Source organism: Arachis stenosperma, chromosome 4 (assembly GCF_014773155.1).
Source record: "Arachis stenosperma cultivar V10309 chromosome 4, arast.V10309.gnm1.PFL2, whole genome shotgun sequence".
NCBI classification, from domain to species: domain Eukaryota; kingdom Viridiplantae; phylum Streptophyta; class Magnoliopsida; order Fabales; family Fabaceae; genus Arachis; species Arachis stenosperma.
The window spans coordinates 137,643,702-137,661,612 of record NC_080380.1 but is presented as its reverse complement, the minus strand read 5'-3'; the positions used below and the strand labels follow the sequence as shown (position 1 = coordinate 137,661,612).

The 17,911-nt window shown below is 32.3% G+C and overlaps 3 protein-coding genes and 1 pseudogene across 4 annotated transcripts; 2 read left to right on the top strand and 2 right to left on the bottom strand.

Moving 5' to 3' along the window:
• Positions 1-53: 53 nt before the first annotated feature.
• On the bottom strand, positions 54-2,639 carry LOC130974386 (outer envelope pore protein 16-3, chloroplastic/mitochondrial-like). The gene is made up of 2 exons (XM_057899255.1): positions 1,411-2,639; positions 54-540 (listed from the first exon to the last, which is right to left on the bottom strand). Exons 1-2 carry the CDS (start codon positions 1,520-1,522, stop codon positions 395-397), a joined length of 258 nt encoding a protein of 85 aa, XP_057755238.1. The 5' UTR covers positions 1,523-2,639; the 3' UTR covers positions 54-394.
• A 1,716-nt stretch (positions 2,640-4,355) lies between these two features.
• LOC130976086 (uncharacterized) lies at positions 4,356-6,922 on the bottom strand. Of its 2 annotated transcripts, XM_057900846.1 has the most exons (9): positions 6,753-6,922; positions 6,590-6,670; positions 5,946-6,035; positions 5,693-5,859; positions 5,527-5,596; positions 5,130-5,209; positions 4,937-4,999; positions 4,758-4,834; positions 4,356-4,630 (listed from the first exon to the last, which is right to left on the bottom strand). In XM_057900846.1, the coding sequence occupies exons 1-9, from the start codon at positions 6,840-6,842 to the stop codon at positions 4,530-4,532; spliced, it is 819 nt and encodes a 272-aa protein (XP_057756829.1). In that variant the 5' UTR covers positions 6,843-6,922; the 3' UTR covers positions 4,356-4,529. The 2 variants fall into 2 exon arrangements, with proteins under 2 accessions (XP_057756829.1, XP_057756830.1); XM_057900847.1 differs by lacking the exon at positions 5,130-5,209 and having other exon boundaries at positions 4,937-5,040.
• Positions 6,923-7,505: 583 nt separating this feature from the next.
• LOC130975666 (origin of replication complex subunit 5-like) lies at positions 7,506-10,256 on the top strand. Its single transcript, XM_057900421.1, has 5 exons — positions 7,506-7,541; positions 8,232-9,061; positions 9,142-9,567; positions 9,709-9,994; positions 10,097-10,256. The coding sequence occupies exons 1-5, from the start codon at positions 7,506-7,508 to the stop codon at positions 10,148-10,150; spliced, it is 1,632 nt and encodes a 543-aa protein (XP_057756404.1). The 3' UTR covers positions 10,151-10,256.
• A 79-nt stretch (positions 10,257-10,335) lies between these two features.
• LOC130975665 (signal peptide peptidase-like 2) lies at positions 10,336-11,934 on the top strand (annotated as a pseudogene).
• Positions 11,935-17,911: the final 5,977 nt, after the last annotated feature.

Genomic DNA, 17,911 nt, shown 5'->3' with positions numbered 1-17,911 from the left:
ATATTGAAACTATTTTATAAGTGTAGCTTGAGAAATTAATTTCAAAAGTGAAGAACATTCAGGGCTATGTTATTTTAAGACTATTGTATAACTATCGGCGATTGAATAAGTAATTCTAAATTTACAATACTGCAAAAAATTAATAAAAATTAATGAACTGATTCTACATGTCTGATAGTATCCAACAGAATCACCTATAGCTAATTTGGACAAACCAACCAATAACACTGCGTAAATGAAGCACAAGAAGCAACATTCAAAATACTAAATGTGGGTTTGGTTTTGGCCGATTGCGACAAATAAATATGTACCGGCAAGAGAATTTACATAGGAAAAAATACATCTTAGTTCTATGCTCCCACAATGTTTATATACGCTATAATATCACTATGTATCAAATCAGTGTTAAAGCTAACATCCCTATGTTTATCAGCTTGTTAAGTCCTTCATGTGAAGAAGTGTTGCCACTTAGTTCTCCAGCATTCACATATTGACTTCTTCCAGTGCCAGTATTTGCAGACACATTAACTGACCAACCATCTATGTAAAACAAATTTTAAGGCTGAATAAGCATTACAATAATAAATAACATAGCCCCAAGCAACGAAAAATACAGCTAACTTTATCATGGCATTCTATAATTCTCATTCTTTCCGCCAGAAATTAATTAAAAGAAAAGTTTCAATTAGTTAGCAATAAAGGTTTCATTTGAACTACAACCGCTAACAGATACATTATGATTAGGCCTTAAGCTATGGCTACAAGACATTGTGGGCTTTAATAACAAGAAAATTTCTTGGTTGGAATGGAAAACGAACAACTTAGGAGCTTCACGGAAAAATAATGAAAATAAGGGAATACAACTAAATGTCAGCGAAAAAAAATAACAAAAGGCAATAAACTCTGGAATTTAGTTTCTATATAAAGAAAAATAAGGTTCAAGTTCAGATAACATCAGCTATCAAGCAAGTATTATTGGATCTGAATGAAACAGATCACTGAAGACAGCAAAAAAAAAGGGCACAAATGTCACTTTAAGCTTCTGTGATTTCAGAATTGACATTAAGGATATGAATAAAAACACATCGGCCCCAAACACAAATCATAAAGAAACAAATATGAAAACTCACGAATACACACAAGCAACGTAACTTGAAAAGGAGGAGGAGGAGGATTTTGTTGGTGGGGGCACACGCACACACAACATTCACATACAAAGGAACTGGATTTCCTTATATGATACTTCACTATCACATCTAATTATATTATAGGGGAAAGCCATCAAAGCATCATTGAGTTCTGTTCACCATTTTCATCGACATTCCATAAGTGAGATTTCAAGATATAGATTTAACATATGCAAATTATGGTCTAACAGAGATAAAATAGTAACCCAGAACAGTTGCACACCTACAGCACCATTGACAAGATCCCTCTTCATCCTAGCGTTCTGCACCAACTGCTTAACACCAATGTAGACTCCTCCTATGGCAACAAAGGTCAATGCATAGTTGCCCATCATCTTGAAAGTTCTTATGAGGCCTGGAAGAGCAACGTTTCTCTCAACACGAGGAACATGATTCCAGGTGGCAACAACAGTACCCAGATGGTGCCAGAAATTAAACCAGTTGTTGCACCCTTAATAGTTTTCATCAATGCAGAGTTGTAGGCAGCATACTCCTTATGAGAATCATGTTTTATTCGCTGACCTCTGAAATCAATAAATGCAGAGGTGAATGCCAATGCTGACCCAGCCTGAATTGCGGTTTTGATGCTCCCTTACAGGAAGAAGTGTTCAAATGAGTGTAATCAATTCAGTATTGGTGAAAAAAAATTCATTGCTCAATTACCTCATCCAACATCACAATTCACAAGCAGCAAATACATTTCACAACTAAAGCAAAATCAAATTACCAGAAATGAAAATCCAGATAGCTACGCACAACAAAATCTAGGGTAAGGGCTTAAGAAGAGAACGAAACCGAACCTCCTTGAACGTGTGAAACTGGGCATCTTGCCGGCAAAGAAATGCAAGTAAACGACGAGAGCGGTGCCGTGAGCTTCAGCAGATCATAAGGAAGTAAGGAACCAGTCAAAACGATCGGCGCAAGCGAAGAGGCGGGAGAAAGGAACAGCAGCTGGCGACGGCTCAACCTCCTCTGGCTCCTCGATCTCCTCCTCCACCTCAACCTGTTGCGACGCCGAAGTCTCGGCACCGGGATCAATATACAGAGACGGCGACTCCGGCGGCTCCGAAACCTCAGACACCGGAGTGAGAGACTGTATGTGCGGCGGGGACCAACCGAACAGCTCTCTCGACACCATCACGCCCTCCGATCCCTACTAGAATTGAAACCAGTGACAGATCCACCGTTATTCACAAGGCAAAATTCGATTCGAGAAAACGACGTGGAGGAACTGGGTTCTTCTTCTTTGCCAGATACAAATAGGCGCAGGGGGGGGACGATTCGAACAGAGCTTCGTCTTCTTCTTGGCCAGAGACTACACGAACATAGCTTGAGAGAAAGAAGAGCAGAGTGGAGACGACACGAAGAGAGCTTCGGACATAGAAGAGCAGAGAGGAGACCGAGTGACCGACTGACGGAGACTCTTCTTCTTCTTCTTTGCCCAAACTGGAAGAACACTTTAGATCAAACACTTTTTTTTTATTTTTTTATTTTTTATATTTTTTTATTTTGAATTTTTAAATTGTTTCAGATTTAAAATTACAAAACTAAGGCTAACTAAATTTTGACTAAATTAAAAAAATTAAGATAGTTTTTTGTTCAAAATAAAATAAAATATTTAAGTTTTTTTATAAAATTAAATAAAACAATCATTTTTGTTAAAATATAAAAAAATTAATAAAAGTATTGATATAATATATATTTAAAAATTACTTAGTGACGCAAAAAAAATATAATTCACATGTCATATTTTAAGTTGTCGATGTTTTTATTGTATCGTTATGTATGAATTTAACATCGTATCAAAATATTCAGGTCCAGAGATAGAAAATTCGCAAATAGGGTGTTACTTGGACCGTCCTTAATATCACGTGAAATTGACTGTTCCACTTTTTAACTAACTTACTATTATGATAAATTATTTTATATAGGATATAATTTTAAGTATTGTCGTGAAAATTGGATCGAAAATAAAAAAAATTTGTTTGATTAACCAAAATCCAATTATTAAATCAGTACTATTTATTAAGATAAAATTTGATTATAAATAATTGATTAACTGATCAAATTGATCTCATTTTATAGCGGTTAATTGATTTAAAATAAAATATTTTTTTTAAAAAATTATATATTTCATATATATAAATATATTGTGTTATTATATTCGGTTCAACTTCAATTAAATCTTTAAACTTTTGAACTTTTAATTCTACTAGTTTGATCACTGATTTAATTTTTGAAACTTTAGTTTTAAGAAAAAATATTTTAATAATGCCAATAGTTTCTTTCTTTTGTCATTTAATCTAAGTTTTTGTAAATGGCACTTTTAATACCCTTAACATGGTTGTAATTTTTATGAATTATGTCCGTTCTTTAAAAACTTATCTAAGTAAAAAAAATGCCTTGATGCCCTTGAAAAGGTGCTATGCTTAGGTCTTAGGTGGCTTAACAAATTCCAAACTAAACACACTTTAACAGTGTAAGATTACATTTTTTGGTTTGCATGTTAGATCTTTAAGGGAAAGGCCTATGGTAATATCTAAGTTTGAGTGAAAAGAGCTACCGTTACCTTATTAATTAAGCTCATCTACAGCATAAATGAATTTATTATAGACATGATATATAACTGAATATAATAATATTGTTTGATCTATATAGTCGACTTTATCTTGATGGAATTTGTTGTTTAAGTTTTCGTGCATTACAATATAATTTTATCTATGCATTAATATTTTTACCATTTTGCATAACTTTGATGGAGACCAAAACTGCCTTCTAAGATGGAAGATGTGTAGTAAATCCTCGAAAAATTTCAGTACCTTTTTTCAGCGTAGTATTACCACAAATAATATTTGCTTTCGAAATAGTCATTCACATATGACTATGAGTGGCGTCGTATTTTTTGGAATCTTCCACATTGATCTTGCAGCTTCATTTGAGGCACATATTTCCTCTATTTATTTCCACATTGTGATAACTTAATATATTTAGCCACCCAAATAAAAGCAAACTCAGTTATATATGTGTAAACTCAACACATTGCCTTCATCCAAGAGTGTAGATCTATCTTTTCTTATTGAACATAACACTTACATAATGAAAACCAGTTTTGAGTTTCAATAATCAACTGTCAATTTATTGTGTGTGTATATATACTATATTACTATGTACTGAAAAAACATTTCTCTATATAACATTAGAGGATACAGTTACAGCAGCCATTTTAAATAGAAAGATTGTGGTCACAACAAACTGACTTTCTTTATAAATGAGATGGTAACAAAATGTTCAGTTCAATGCTGACACCTGAAAAAGTGAAAATTCAATGAAGGCAACAAACAATCATTTCAACTTCTTACTGAAGTCCGACAGCTCAAGAACTTGAATTCTGGGGATAGCCGCAGCTTCTTCTCTCTCTTTCTGAGTGTTGTAACCCCAGTTCCCTGATCCCAAAAACAATTACACTTATCAGGCACACTCGACCATACGTATCACGATGTCATGTAATATTTTCCCATGAGAGAATCCATTCCAATTATAAACTGGTTAAGAAATACAAAAGGAAGCTACCTAAATACAGATTCCATTGATCTAACTCAGGTTCTTTGATGACATTTTTTAAGGTAGCAAGCCGATCCTCAACAAAGCTGGTTAAAAGAGTTAATTTCATGTAAGCAATAATAGAGTTCCAGTAGAAATAACAATAACCAGAATGATGTATAATTAGTTCTAGTAGCACAATATCTTACTGAAGTGTGAGTCCTTGGTGCTCTGATCTCTTTTGAAGCTGCTTCAGCACTTTCACCTTAGGCCTACCGGTAAAACCAAAGATGGTGCAAGGAAAGTGAATTTCCTTTCAAAAAATAAAGCAAGAGAAAAGAAAAGAAAAAAATGTTAAAGCATCACTGGACATTATTTTAGACGAATATATACTACACTAACCCAGTTCCTAGACCATATATTCTTTCAGGTGGAATTGTCACCCCAGCAAGCTCTCGGAGTAAAGCATCGGCAAAACGGCTCTAAAATTACAAAAGAAATGATAAAGATACAAAATGAACAGGGGACATGATGTAAAATTGCAAAAGGTGCATAAGTCGTATTAGGACAACATTATCTTCCTTTCTCTCTTACTCTTTCATTCCAAAATAATTATCACCTTGAAAATTCGGTACATTAAAAATTGTATATATTACTTGCAATTTATATCAAGATACATTGACTTTTGAAAGTAAAAATATTATGGAATGGAGTATTTTTCATTAATACTGAGACAAAAGTATCTGTTGACGGGATTATCATCCCCTAGCTAGGGTAAAAAAGAAGGTTGGATGCTGACCTGTTTCGTGGTGACGATGTACACTCTCGAGCTTGAAAATTTTAATGCATCAGAAACACCAGGATAGAATCTATAGACAAACATCACGAATTAGTAGTAGTAGATCTCCTTCATGTGATATAAATATGCTAAACTAATCACAGCTCAGAAGGTTTAATTTGGTTACCTATTTGCACCGATCCAAGTAGCGAAATCCTGCTCCAACCATTCATCTCTAACCTTTCCAAAAAGATCTATCAAAGTTTCTCTATTCTCACTCCACTCTTCCATGATAACAGGCTTCAACTTGGACCAATTTTCCAATATACCCTCAACCGTGAGCCCCTCTGTAACCTTGCAAAAAAAGTAGGCATCAGTCAAAAGCAGATGCAAATTCCACGGATAAATGCTAAAGATCAGAGATAAGACATTGTACTCACTGAAGACTTCCTGATGGAAGGTATTCTGGTCTCTAACAACAATCTCACAAGTAAAACATTTTCATATCCAGTTTCTACGACCGGTCGGACCTATAACACAGACAACTATGGAAGTTCATCTTCAGAATGAAAATTGGTCTATTTATTCACCATATTCAAAGCAATGTTTTTGAAAGCTCAATATTTTTGAGTCAAATATTCACAACATCATATGCAAGTAACTAAATCTTTACAAAAAAAATTATTAAAACCGGAAAATGTTCATATTTTGAGGGAATAAAACTTGATTAACAATAAAAAAGGCAACAAAGTTAGCGAGAAACAGTGTGTTGTTTAATTAGCTTAGTTTTGAAACAATTTTATAATCAATGTCCTACTGAAATCTTAGAGGAAAAATCAATTACTTCCTCAAAGAAGTGAGCTTCACACATGCATTGCACCTCATATAATTTGAGGCCTCTGTTGTTATTTCCAAATCGTATAAGTTGATAAGCAGTTAACAGTTATTCAGAACCAAAACACATAACATCTAAACTATAAAGCAATTTAGCAAAAAACGAATGCATAAACATAATAATTAACTAATTAATTTAAAAAAAATGCATAAGAACTTAGAAGTAAGTAGTGAATATGAGATTAATTACTGAATGCATCTGGTCAACAATCCAATCCTGAGTGGCGGAATCCACGCCATGAAACAAAGAAGGCCATCTCACTTTCGCAGCCTGAAAGGTATCCTAGTTAATGAAAAAGTGAAAACTTGAAATGAAAAAACAAGTAAGAGAGAAAGGAGAGAGGGTACAGTACCTTGAGAGCAGAGAGAGAGCTCTCACCGCAGCTATCACAGAGGATTCCATCGAAGTCCAAAGCATAAAGCTCCCCCATTTCACTCTGCATCGTTGTTATGCTCCTTCCTCACTCTTCACAACTCACAATTCAACGCTCCGTTCCTTACGTCCCTGATGTAGCCACGTGTTTGCTAATCATTTTTATTTATTTCTTTGTTGTATATTATAATATAATAAATTTATTTATGTGTTCATTTAAAGCTTGTAATAACTTTTTTATATTTAATGCATATTTCCAAACTTATTTTTGTATCAACCTTAACTATCAAATGGAATTGATTAGAAGTGCGATGATTTTATGGGATAAAAATATATGATAAATTTATTGTATAATTATATATCAAAGAGGATAATTTACTTTCTAATTTCCACTAAGCAATTGCTTATATAATTTGATTTGTATCACTCAAATTTTTCATCGAATTAAACATAAATAATTAATTTTAGGTATCTATAGTTTAATTAAATTCTCGATTAGCAACTTTAACTTATAAAGTTTGTAAATAGCTTCAATTAGATATTGAGTAACTATTGTTATTTTTTTTTTTTTCTTGAAAAGGGAATATTCAATTGGATGTTGCACTGGTACAATTTATTTTTTAAAATAAAAAACTATATCTACAAGTTTTTGGTCATGGACTAGAAACCCAAATCAACTGGCCCATAATGAATTCTGACGCAGGCCGAAATAGACAATCATAAGCCCAAAAAAATGGAGAGAAAAGTGGCTCTTCCCGGGAACAACGTTGTTTGATTTTGGCGCCATTTCCATTCCTTTCCCTGCAGTGTGTTGTATTGTAATATTGTATTTGCCATTTGATTTTGCTCTCTTCACTCTTCATTCTTCACTGTCACATTGCACCAAACAACTGCGTGGAAAAAGCCAGGCGCCTTCACTGAGTCGTGCTTACCACGCGCACCCAATTGGATCTGCTCGCATCTGTATTCTCTGTTTTCTCGGTAAAGACCTTTCTTCACTCCACAGTCCTTTTCTCTTCTTTTAGGTTTAATTAGGGTTTTTTCCTCACTTTCTTAATCTAATTGGATTTGGTTTGTTCTCAATTTCAGTTAGTGTTCATATTTGTCTTTAGAATATTCTATGACATATTTTTCCTTTCAAATCAACGAAAATTAATCAATTTTGCATTGTAGTTTGTGAATTTTGAAAGCCATTTATTGAACCGAAGCTTTGATATCACTCAAGTTCAATTTCACTGTATGATAATGATGATGCTTTCATAAATCTGATTAATATATCCATTAGAGTTAGTGTTAAGTTCTATCAGGCTGTGTGTATGTGAACTCCAGCACAATGGATTATTGTTTATTGACTACCAATCCTAAGAGTGCGTGGAATCCGTTACAATTTGTTTTTTCAAATTTTGATTCCAAATTGATGATTCCATTGTTGATTTTATCAGAAGAAACATGAATTCAGGAAGCTGCACAAATTCCCAGAAGAACTACAAGGTCTTTAGCTTCGTCTTCTGCGTCGACTTCTAATAATGCATCTTCTGCAAAAGTAAATAGCCTTGAACCTCTAACAATCAATGACCTTTTAGTTGGAGGAGACCCTATTAGCCTAGATGAATTGTTTTCTAATTTCCCCGGTAGAAGTAGCCAGATTCTCGAGATTGTAAGTCTTTTGGGGCCATTGAACACTCCAATGCTTCCTTTGTTTGTGTATGGTGGTGCTTCCACTGGAAAAACCAGTATCATTCTTCAATTATTCCGGCATCTCAACAGGCCTCTTGTTTATTCTAGCTGCAGGACGTGTTATAATCAGCGTATCTTGTTTGAGTCTATTCTAAATCAGTTGCATCTCCATAGAAAAAGTTCTGCTAATGGCTATTCAAATGCAAAGCGCTGTGAGAGACCATCGGATTTTATTAATTTTCTTACGGAAGCATTGACCGATGCCATAAACAATCTGAAGGAGAAGTCGGAGAAGTTGATATCAGGCAAGACAATGGCACAAGGGGGGATTGGAAACATGATCTACTTGGTATTTGACAATTTTCAGCTTGTTAGAGAGTGGGATAAGAGCTCTACTTTATTACCCTTTCTGTTTAATCTCTATGATCTGCTGAAGATTCCTGAGGTGGGTCTAATATTTATCAGCAATACTTCTCCAGATACCTTTTACTCTTCTAACATGGGTTATGTGGAGCCTATCCCTGTATACTTTCCTGATTACACAGATGCTGATCTTCGCAAAATATTGTCGAGAAACCAAGCAGACTCGAAGCTGTATTCTTCATTCTTGGAGTAAGACATCTTATTACTATTACTTTCCTTTCTCAGATTTACATAATCTCATAGTGAATTTTTGTTTATTTTTCATGCAGTGTGGCTTTAAGGTCTTTCTTTAGGGTTACTAGGCAGGTTGATGAATTGTCCACTGCCTTCAAACCACTATATGAAAAATATTGTGAACCTTTACGCGATAAAAGAGTCTTTCCTAATGGAGACAAAGACATGAAGAGAAAGTTATTTAGTCATATCAATCCTCACATCACGTCCTCTCTGAATGAGATATTTAAGGTTTCATCTCATCCTTCAGCTGAAGTTGAGAACTCCAAAGAGGCAAATCTGAAGGTGAATCAAAAGAAACTGGAGCGACGTGAAGAAATTGCCAAGCTAGACTTTCACATGTCTACGAGTGCAAAGTATCTTCTTATTTCAGCATTTCTTGCTTCCCGAAATCCAGCTACTCTTGATGCTTCACTTTTTGATTCCAAAGGAGGTTCTGATAATCGAAAGCGAAAGAGGAAGTAAGCATGTTGATTTGTTGGTTGATGTGTAATTTACAAAAATTAGTTCTCTAGCCATAGCATGATTCTGCTTTTGTTCTCTCTCTTTTTTCAAGCAGTGGATGTTTAACTTTTTAGTCTATTGTTCTTTTTTGTGTGTAGACCCTCTGAGAAGGTGCCTGAAAGAAAGGAAAGTTTAGAAGAGGAGTTACTAATGAAAGGACCTGGAAGTTTCCCACTGGAGAGGTTGTTAGCCATCTTTCAGTGTATTGTATCGGTCGCAGAAGATCCGTCGGATGAGGACAAACAAAGCGGCGAGCTGATGTCTGATGTTCTGTTGCAGCTATCCAGTCTCTGCAATGCTAAATTTATATTTAAAGGAAGAAGCTGTCCAATTGAAGGCTCAGTTCGGTATCGGTCAACTGTATCAGAAGACTTGGCTTTGAAGGTAACCTCAGTTCCCACGTAACACTCCCACAAAATTCTTGGTTTATTTATATGACATTTGGAAAACAAATGAAGAATAATATTTTCATTGTTGTTTAAGCAGGTTGCAAGGAGCCTCAAGTTCCCTTTATCAAGTTATTTGTATAAAAGAACCTAGCAATCTTTGACTTTGGTTCTTCTGCTTCACAAATCCTGGTTATCCATTTTTCTCTGATAGAATCTGTACAACCTATGATGCTGCTATCTGCAGTTATCCTCATGAAATTGCCGGAATTATCCCTATGAATTGTAACATTGGATGGATTGAATAATTTTCAATGCACATGGAATTTCCAAAAATTAATGAGAATCCTCTTCCTGGTATGGATTTGAGAACACTAACCACTAGTGTTGCAGCATATCATTTTTGTTTGATAGTTTTTGCTAACAAGTGCCCTTACAAAATTTTGAAGTTTGCATTGTTCTCAATTTAACATTACAAGACAAATTCATAACATAGTTACCTTTCTCTTCTTTTTTGTTTATGTCATTCAGGGAATTGCATTGATAATTACGGTTCTTCAGATTGTCCGCATGCCAAATCTCAAGGTAATTTATACTTTGTTATTTTTTCACCATTTCTGATTTCTAAAAGGCTTCTTTTGCAAAACCTTATACTTTGCTTTTTCATGATATTCTTTAATTCTAAGCATAAGAAGGAAACATTAATGCCGCATCTTCATAAATACAGTACTGAACTCTTATTATGAATGAAGACTCTGACATCTATACTTATTTCTCTATAAGGTTGGAACTGTTCTTCTTAGTTGCGCCTTTCTATATGACATCTTCTGGGTATTTGTCTCTAAGTGGTGGTTCCATGAGAGCGTAATGATAGTGGTGAGTGTTCCCTTCTGTTTCATTCTCTACTAAGCTCGATTTTGGTCTCATAAACATGATGCGTTTCTTCCACTTGAATTAATGAAACATTTTCACTTCTGTACAGGTAGCTCGAGGCGATAGGAGTGGAGAAGATGGTATCCCCGTGCTGCTTAGCATAATTGGTTTTGGGGACATAATCTTACCGGGGCTTCTAATCGCATTTTCACTAAGGTCGAAACGAAAGTCATATATATTCGTCTTCCCTAGTTTAAACACTTTAATCACTACATAAATGAAAAGAATCCCTTGTCTCATTTTAGTGGTTCCTGGACTTAATTATTGTACCGATAAATTTACAGGTATGATTGGTTGGCAAAGAGGAACCTTCGGTCTGGATACTTCGTGTGGGCAATGAGTGCTTACGGTTAAGGTATGCTATTTCTATGTTTGATTCTTGGTATGACTTTAGTTGGTAGGATGTGTCAAAGGGTAATTTTCCATAAAAACTTTTGGACTTTATTTACTTTGTTACAAAATTGAGCCGGCTCACTTTCGGACCAGAATTAGGATGTAGATGAGAATTGAGATCACTGTTTGCTTGGTGTCTTTACATCATTCCCTTGAACTTTGATCTGCAGGTCTCCTTATTACATATGTTGCTTTGAACTTGATGGATGGGCATGGTCAACCAGCATTGCTTTATATCGTCCCGTTTACTCTTGGTTAGTACAATTGTTATTTCAACATGTTCAGGTGGCTGTCGAAGGCACCTTCGAGAACTAATGTTAAACTTTATGCATGTTTCTTACTACGAGTTGTCATCTTCGAGAACTAATGTTAAACTTTATGCATGTTTCTTACTACGAGTTGTCATCGTGATTTACAAAAACTTGTATTGTTTTTAAAACCTTGGTTTTCTTCAAATGCAGGCACATTTTTGTCATTGGGAAAGAAGAGAGGTGAACTCAATCTTTTATGGACAAGAGGGGAACCAGAAATGCCTTGCCCTCATAACCAAGAGTCTCAACAATGAACGAAGTGATAATAGGCATAGCAATATAGTGTACCATAGGTGTTAGTTTAATAGGAGACCGATAGAAACTCTAGGAGACTATGTAAACATTTGGAACTGTCATAACAAAAATTTCAACCAAATCATGTTATTAGCATGTACTTATAGTTATATCAACAGCTAAGACTTTAAGATACTATTACTTTTGTTAGATTAGATTTTTTATTTTATTTTTTTCTTAGATAGAAGATGGTATGAGATAAGAAGTAAGAAGATTTAAGAGCTTCCTCTTTGGCAATTGTTTTTTGCCTTAGGGAACATAATGTTCTTTTGTAATTATGTTCTGCAAGTTTGCTTATATGAGGATGTGGCCAAAAATGATGTCTTTGTCAAGCAAATGGCAATAAGGCAAGAGACATCACAGACAACTCTCAATGAAGGGGCCCGGCAGAGGATGGTGACAAGGGAAAAAGAAAAACAGAAAGAAAACGAAAATGAAAACTGTTGTATGAAGATGAAAGACTATGGTTATGTTACTTATAACTAAAATTGAAATTGAAGTTGGATAAATTTCATTTTCCAAGTGTATTCTTTGATGAAATATCATTAATGTAGGCTTGGCTCATGTCCCTTGTTTTACTCATTTAAGTCATTTTCTTCCTCTATTTCTTCCAAGATCCCAAGTCACCCTTTAATGAAGTAGTCTTACTCAAGTTGTAAATATTTGATTATTTAGAAGAAAAAGGAGAAAATCATCAATATAACCGAATATCACATGCAATCATGAACCAAATGGGTAGCAAAAGGAAAAACCATCTTCCAAATGATCAATACAAGCCTCACAAAATCAGAAATATTATCTGAGGAAAGAGAATCAGAATGGATAGAAAGGGTATCACCATAAGTTGGGATCACCGGATCAGTATCAAATCCAGACCCATGAATTGCACTCTTCTCTTCAATCTCATCTTATATGGAATGAGTTTTTTTTTTTTTTGGACGGTTATGGAATGAGTTTTAAATCATTACTTATGTGAAGAAAAAAAATTACTCCAACAACTACAGAGTCTGAGTCACATTAGGAGTACAAAAATGAATATATGATCACAACCCAATTTTTAACAATTTGTCAACATAGAAATGGATCAGAGTAAGAAACTTCTTTCAAAACTCAAGCAATCAATGCACAAAGATACAACATTATTACATACAAGCCCATCCTACTATTTATTTTCTATTGGCACAAGAGGCAGCCTCCAGCATCAAATTGTGCCTGGGGCCAAGGACCAATAATGAATAAAATTCAACAGTTAATTAGAAAAACAAATAAATAACTGACATGCAGCACTTTCCTAAGGCTTGTCAGCACCTCTCAAAATTGTTCAAGCCACAGGCCATTTGTGTGGGGGCTTGTAAGGATCCATTTTCCACTGATTCCTTCTTGTTTGTGTGACAGTATCATGAGGTCAAGTCCTCTGCATAGATAAATTTTTAATTAGTGTAGTGAATCAAAAGACATAAGTGGATGAAATGACATTAAATACTATTATTTTTATAGCATGTTATATCAGAAAACAGAAAGCAATAATCATGGCAAAGTGGTGTATTAACTACACACTGAATAAACTAGAGAGTTATTCAGGGAAACAATAAACAAGTCAAGTTACTAAATTCATCATGCCAATTCAAAAGGGTAAGGAAAGAAATCTCTCTGGCAATAATGCCCCATATCATGGTTTTAAAAGATGATACACATGGAAAGATATATAGCTTAATCTCCCTGTGGCTTGAACAATTTTGAGAGGTGCTCAACTAGGACGAAGTTATACCATTTCATCGGTCTAACAACAACAAAACGCATTAAGTAAAACTCATGTAAAGGGGATCGAAAAATGCTCAGTTACCTGCATCATTTCCATTAATAAAAGACAAAAGGTCATCGACTGAACGATCATCCACATTCTCTTCTTCAACTTCAACATTCTGAAACATGTGCCCGACCAAATCTTGTTAAACATCAACATTTTACAATTAAAGAATCAGGACATTAAAAAAGGTACAAGTAATTAAATAATACTTTACAAATTGGACAGTGTGCTTGCACTGTAATGTGATGAAAAAAATAAGAAACAATATTTACACCTTTAGCCTCTCATGCTCCTTCAGCTCTTTCTTTTTCTTAGCATACAAGCGGTTCAAAAGCCTGATCCTCGGATCAGCAGTTGTGTTTTTCAAGGGCTCCAATTTCTCTTCCTGGATCAAATAGAATGTCTAAAAACAGCAAAACTGACATGGCCAGGCTGCAGGCTCTGGCAGGCCACCTGACCTTTTTCCACCCCTAAGTACGACGACCACTTAACTATTTTTTAAGGATTCAATTTCTTTCTTATTAATAATTTACTAGGTTTTTTGTTGAAAAAAAAAATATAAGTATATCTACAAAAACATCTATTAATTAAACGGTAAAAAAAACCTCAGCTGTGCAATTTACCAATTTATTCTTTATCACTTGTTTGCATCATGTCATCATCTTTGATCTCGCTGTGTATAATTGAAGAATGCAATCCTTCTAGCTCTACACCGTTTTGATGAGAAAAAACATAACACCGCCCAATTAGCCTAGTTAAACACATCTAAACTAAAAATGATTTGAACTTATTTGATTTGTCGGCATAGTTTTACCTGTAAATCCACTTCAAATTATCGATCATAATAATTGGATCAAACTAAACAATCAGATGAAAATTAGTTTTATATGAATACACCGTAATTTCACACAAAATTTTTCTCTAGAACAAGGACAAATTTCCTTCGTCTATATCATATCATATATCGTGTATATAAGTAGTAAAAACAAGAAGATAATTAATACACGGTAGTTTATAGTGCTTATATTGTGGCTACAGAATTTTTAATAATATTTAAAAAATATTTGCTAAAATTAGATCATTTTTTATGTATTTTAATAATATTTTTTATTTTTTAAAATAAAAAAGAATTTATGTCATACAAAAATTAATTTTAATAGCATTCTTTAAATGTTGCTAAGATTATATAGCCATCCTAATCATACCCACCATAGCATATACTAATTAACATATGTAAAATTATATAAATCATATATATTAGAAACATATATTTACATGTCATACTAAAGTTAATTAATTTTATGCATGTGCTTAATATTCCATAAAGAATGAATGACTGAGATTAATGGAGGTTCATCATTATCTCTCTAGTCACCAAGGTACATAAAACTTTCCAAAAAATTTGAAAATATGTGGCGACATTGGCAAAATACAATGAAATATGCCGTGACGATTTCAACCGCTACAAAGTGACAAACTGAGTGTGATTTAGAACAGCTACCCAATTGGTAGTATAGCTAAGTTTTTATAACAGGAGAGTGTAGTATAGCTAAGTATATATTAGTGTAAGGTTCAATACTGTGTTATGATGAATATGTATATTTTGTCTTTTGTGTACTCAACAAGTACTCTCTCTTCTTCTCATTCTTCACTTTTTCTCTTCTCAATCCTTCATGATGATTAAGATCCTTCATTATACATTCTACATTCTATGGTGAACAAAAACAAACTCTAAAATAAAAACAGGATTTTATTTATTTAGATTTTGATGAGTTAAAAAAAATGTTTACATGCTTCTAAAATATATTTTTGTTGTATATTAAAGAAGTATTTTTGTGGAACACAGTTCGACAATAAAATATTTAAAGCTATATATAAAATAACTAATAAATAATTCTATCATGATGAAAATTAATATATAGAAATATGCTCAAATAGTGTGGTCTGTGGTGGTTGTCGAAAAAAAAAATAGTTAAAATCCATAAATATCATATATGTGCATATAACTGGTTTTATTTTCCATACAAAATATTTTTTTTTCTAGGTCTACTAAATACACTTTGTTAGTATTATACAATTGATTAACCAAGTCTTCTCATAAAATAATGATTAATATTGAATTGATGTTATAATATCTACGTCATTATCTGTATGATACATCTTTCTCTGTCACGCACAAAATAGCCCAGCAATGATTTCCAACTTTCCAATGTATATTGTATCTATTTTTCTTCAATTTGCTGTCCTATATTATATCAACCATATTATTATTATTATTGTAGTTGATCTTACATCATTATTATTCTTACGTTAGTTTAAATAAAACAATCGTGGACCTAAAGAATATATATAATTGTTTGGCTATCTTAGTCATTGTTGGCAATATGTTGAGCATATTAATGTAAGATTCTCACTGTCATTTCATATGAAGCCCTTTTTCTTTACCTTATTTATTCATGCATAGATATTAATTATTATGAGTCTCTTTTTTCAATTGGTGTTGTTTCATTAGCATTTTCTTTCGTGAGATTCTAATCTTTAACGCTGGCTTGTGAATTGCTTGTTTCTTTTAGTCCCAACACGAAAAAAGGAGAAAGAAAAGAGAAAGAAACATGTATACTCAAAATATGAAATGATAAGTGACATCTTAGTAGCAAATAAAGTTACCTCTTTTGTTTGTTATAAAAATGTCCCATGATGACATAAAATCGAAAAAAACAATGTTTTGATATATATGATAAAGTAATCATAAGAATATATTAAGTTTGGTTAATGACATTGAAAGGAGTGAAAACCAATAAATTTGAGCTATATAACTAAACATTATAAATGGTTCATGAATAATTAAGATTAAAATTTGTTATAATATCATGTAATTATTGTTTGTTGTAATCTTAACCATTGGTATAAATAAAATTATTTAACGGATCAAATTTATTTCTATTATATATATCTTTAAAATATTTACTTTATCTTTATTATTCATCACTATTTAGTATTCAATAAAATTAAAATAATTATTTTGAATTAATATGTTCATTCAGTTCATATACTAATAAGACTACATTTGTAATTGCACTTATAAAGTATTATCTGGATTATTTTTAAAATATATATTTAGCATGAAAATTTTTTATTCAATAAATTGATAAAAAAAGTTTTTAATCAAAATTCATATGTTAATATTCATTAATACAAATTATATATATTATAAAAATTTTACAAAACTTGAGAAAGTTTAACTATTTTCTTAAAATTTTGTGTCAATATTTCTTAACACAAATCATTTAAAATTTGTTGTCGCTAGGTTATTCTTTCAAAGTCTTTGTATGATCATTATCAATAATATTATAATATAGTTGCTTAGTTTAGAGAAATGATTAGGAATATTAAATATATAGTAACTCTAGTTATCCTTCTAATTTGATAAAAATAACATTGTTAAGATTTTACTCAATTTATTAATGTATGTTTCTCTTTCCTTATCACTAATTTTTTTATTTTTATTTTTTTCATAACTAATTAATTATAATATTAGTAAATCATAAACTATAAAATATAGAACCAAATTATATTACAGTACAAATTATTCATTTTATCAATCTATATAACAAAATTATTCATAAATATTATTATTAAGATTTTTTTATAATCAAATGAATATTGTTTATTAAGTGTGAGATGTTTGTGAATCACATCACATTAATTATACCAATACTAGGTAATTAGATGTTTAACAAATATTTTTTATTTCTAAAAATATAATTTATGAATTGTATTGTCAATTTCCATCTTTTTGATAAATACTATTCTATCTCATATGTGTGTACTTTGCACACTTGTATCCAATATCAAAATAAAAAATGAAATAAAAATATGTAGTCTTTTTTTAATAAATTAGTACGTAAACTAACTTTTACTATTAAAAAAATCACTTTTTCTATTTTAAATTATTACAAATTTAAATTATTGCCTATTATTCATCAAAATATAATTCTAATAATTATTATATTAAATTTATTATCGCAAAATATTAACTAATCAATAAATGCTACAAAAAAGATAAAAAAATAAAAAGAAATTATTATTAATAATCCAAAAAGCAGTAATATATATGATTTAGGTGGATACTAGCATGATTTAATGATCATTTAAATTGATAATAATATCCATAAAA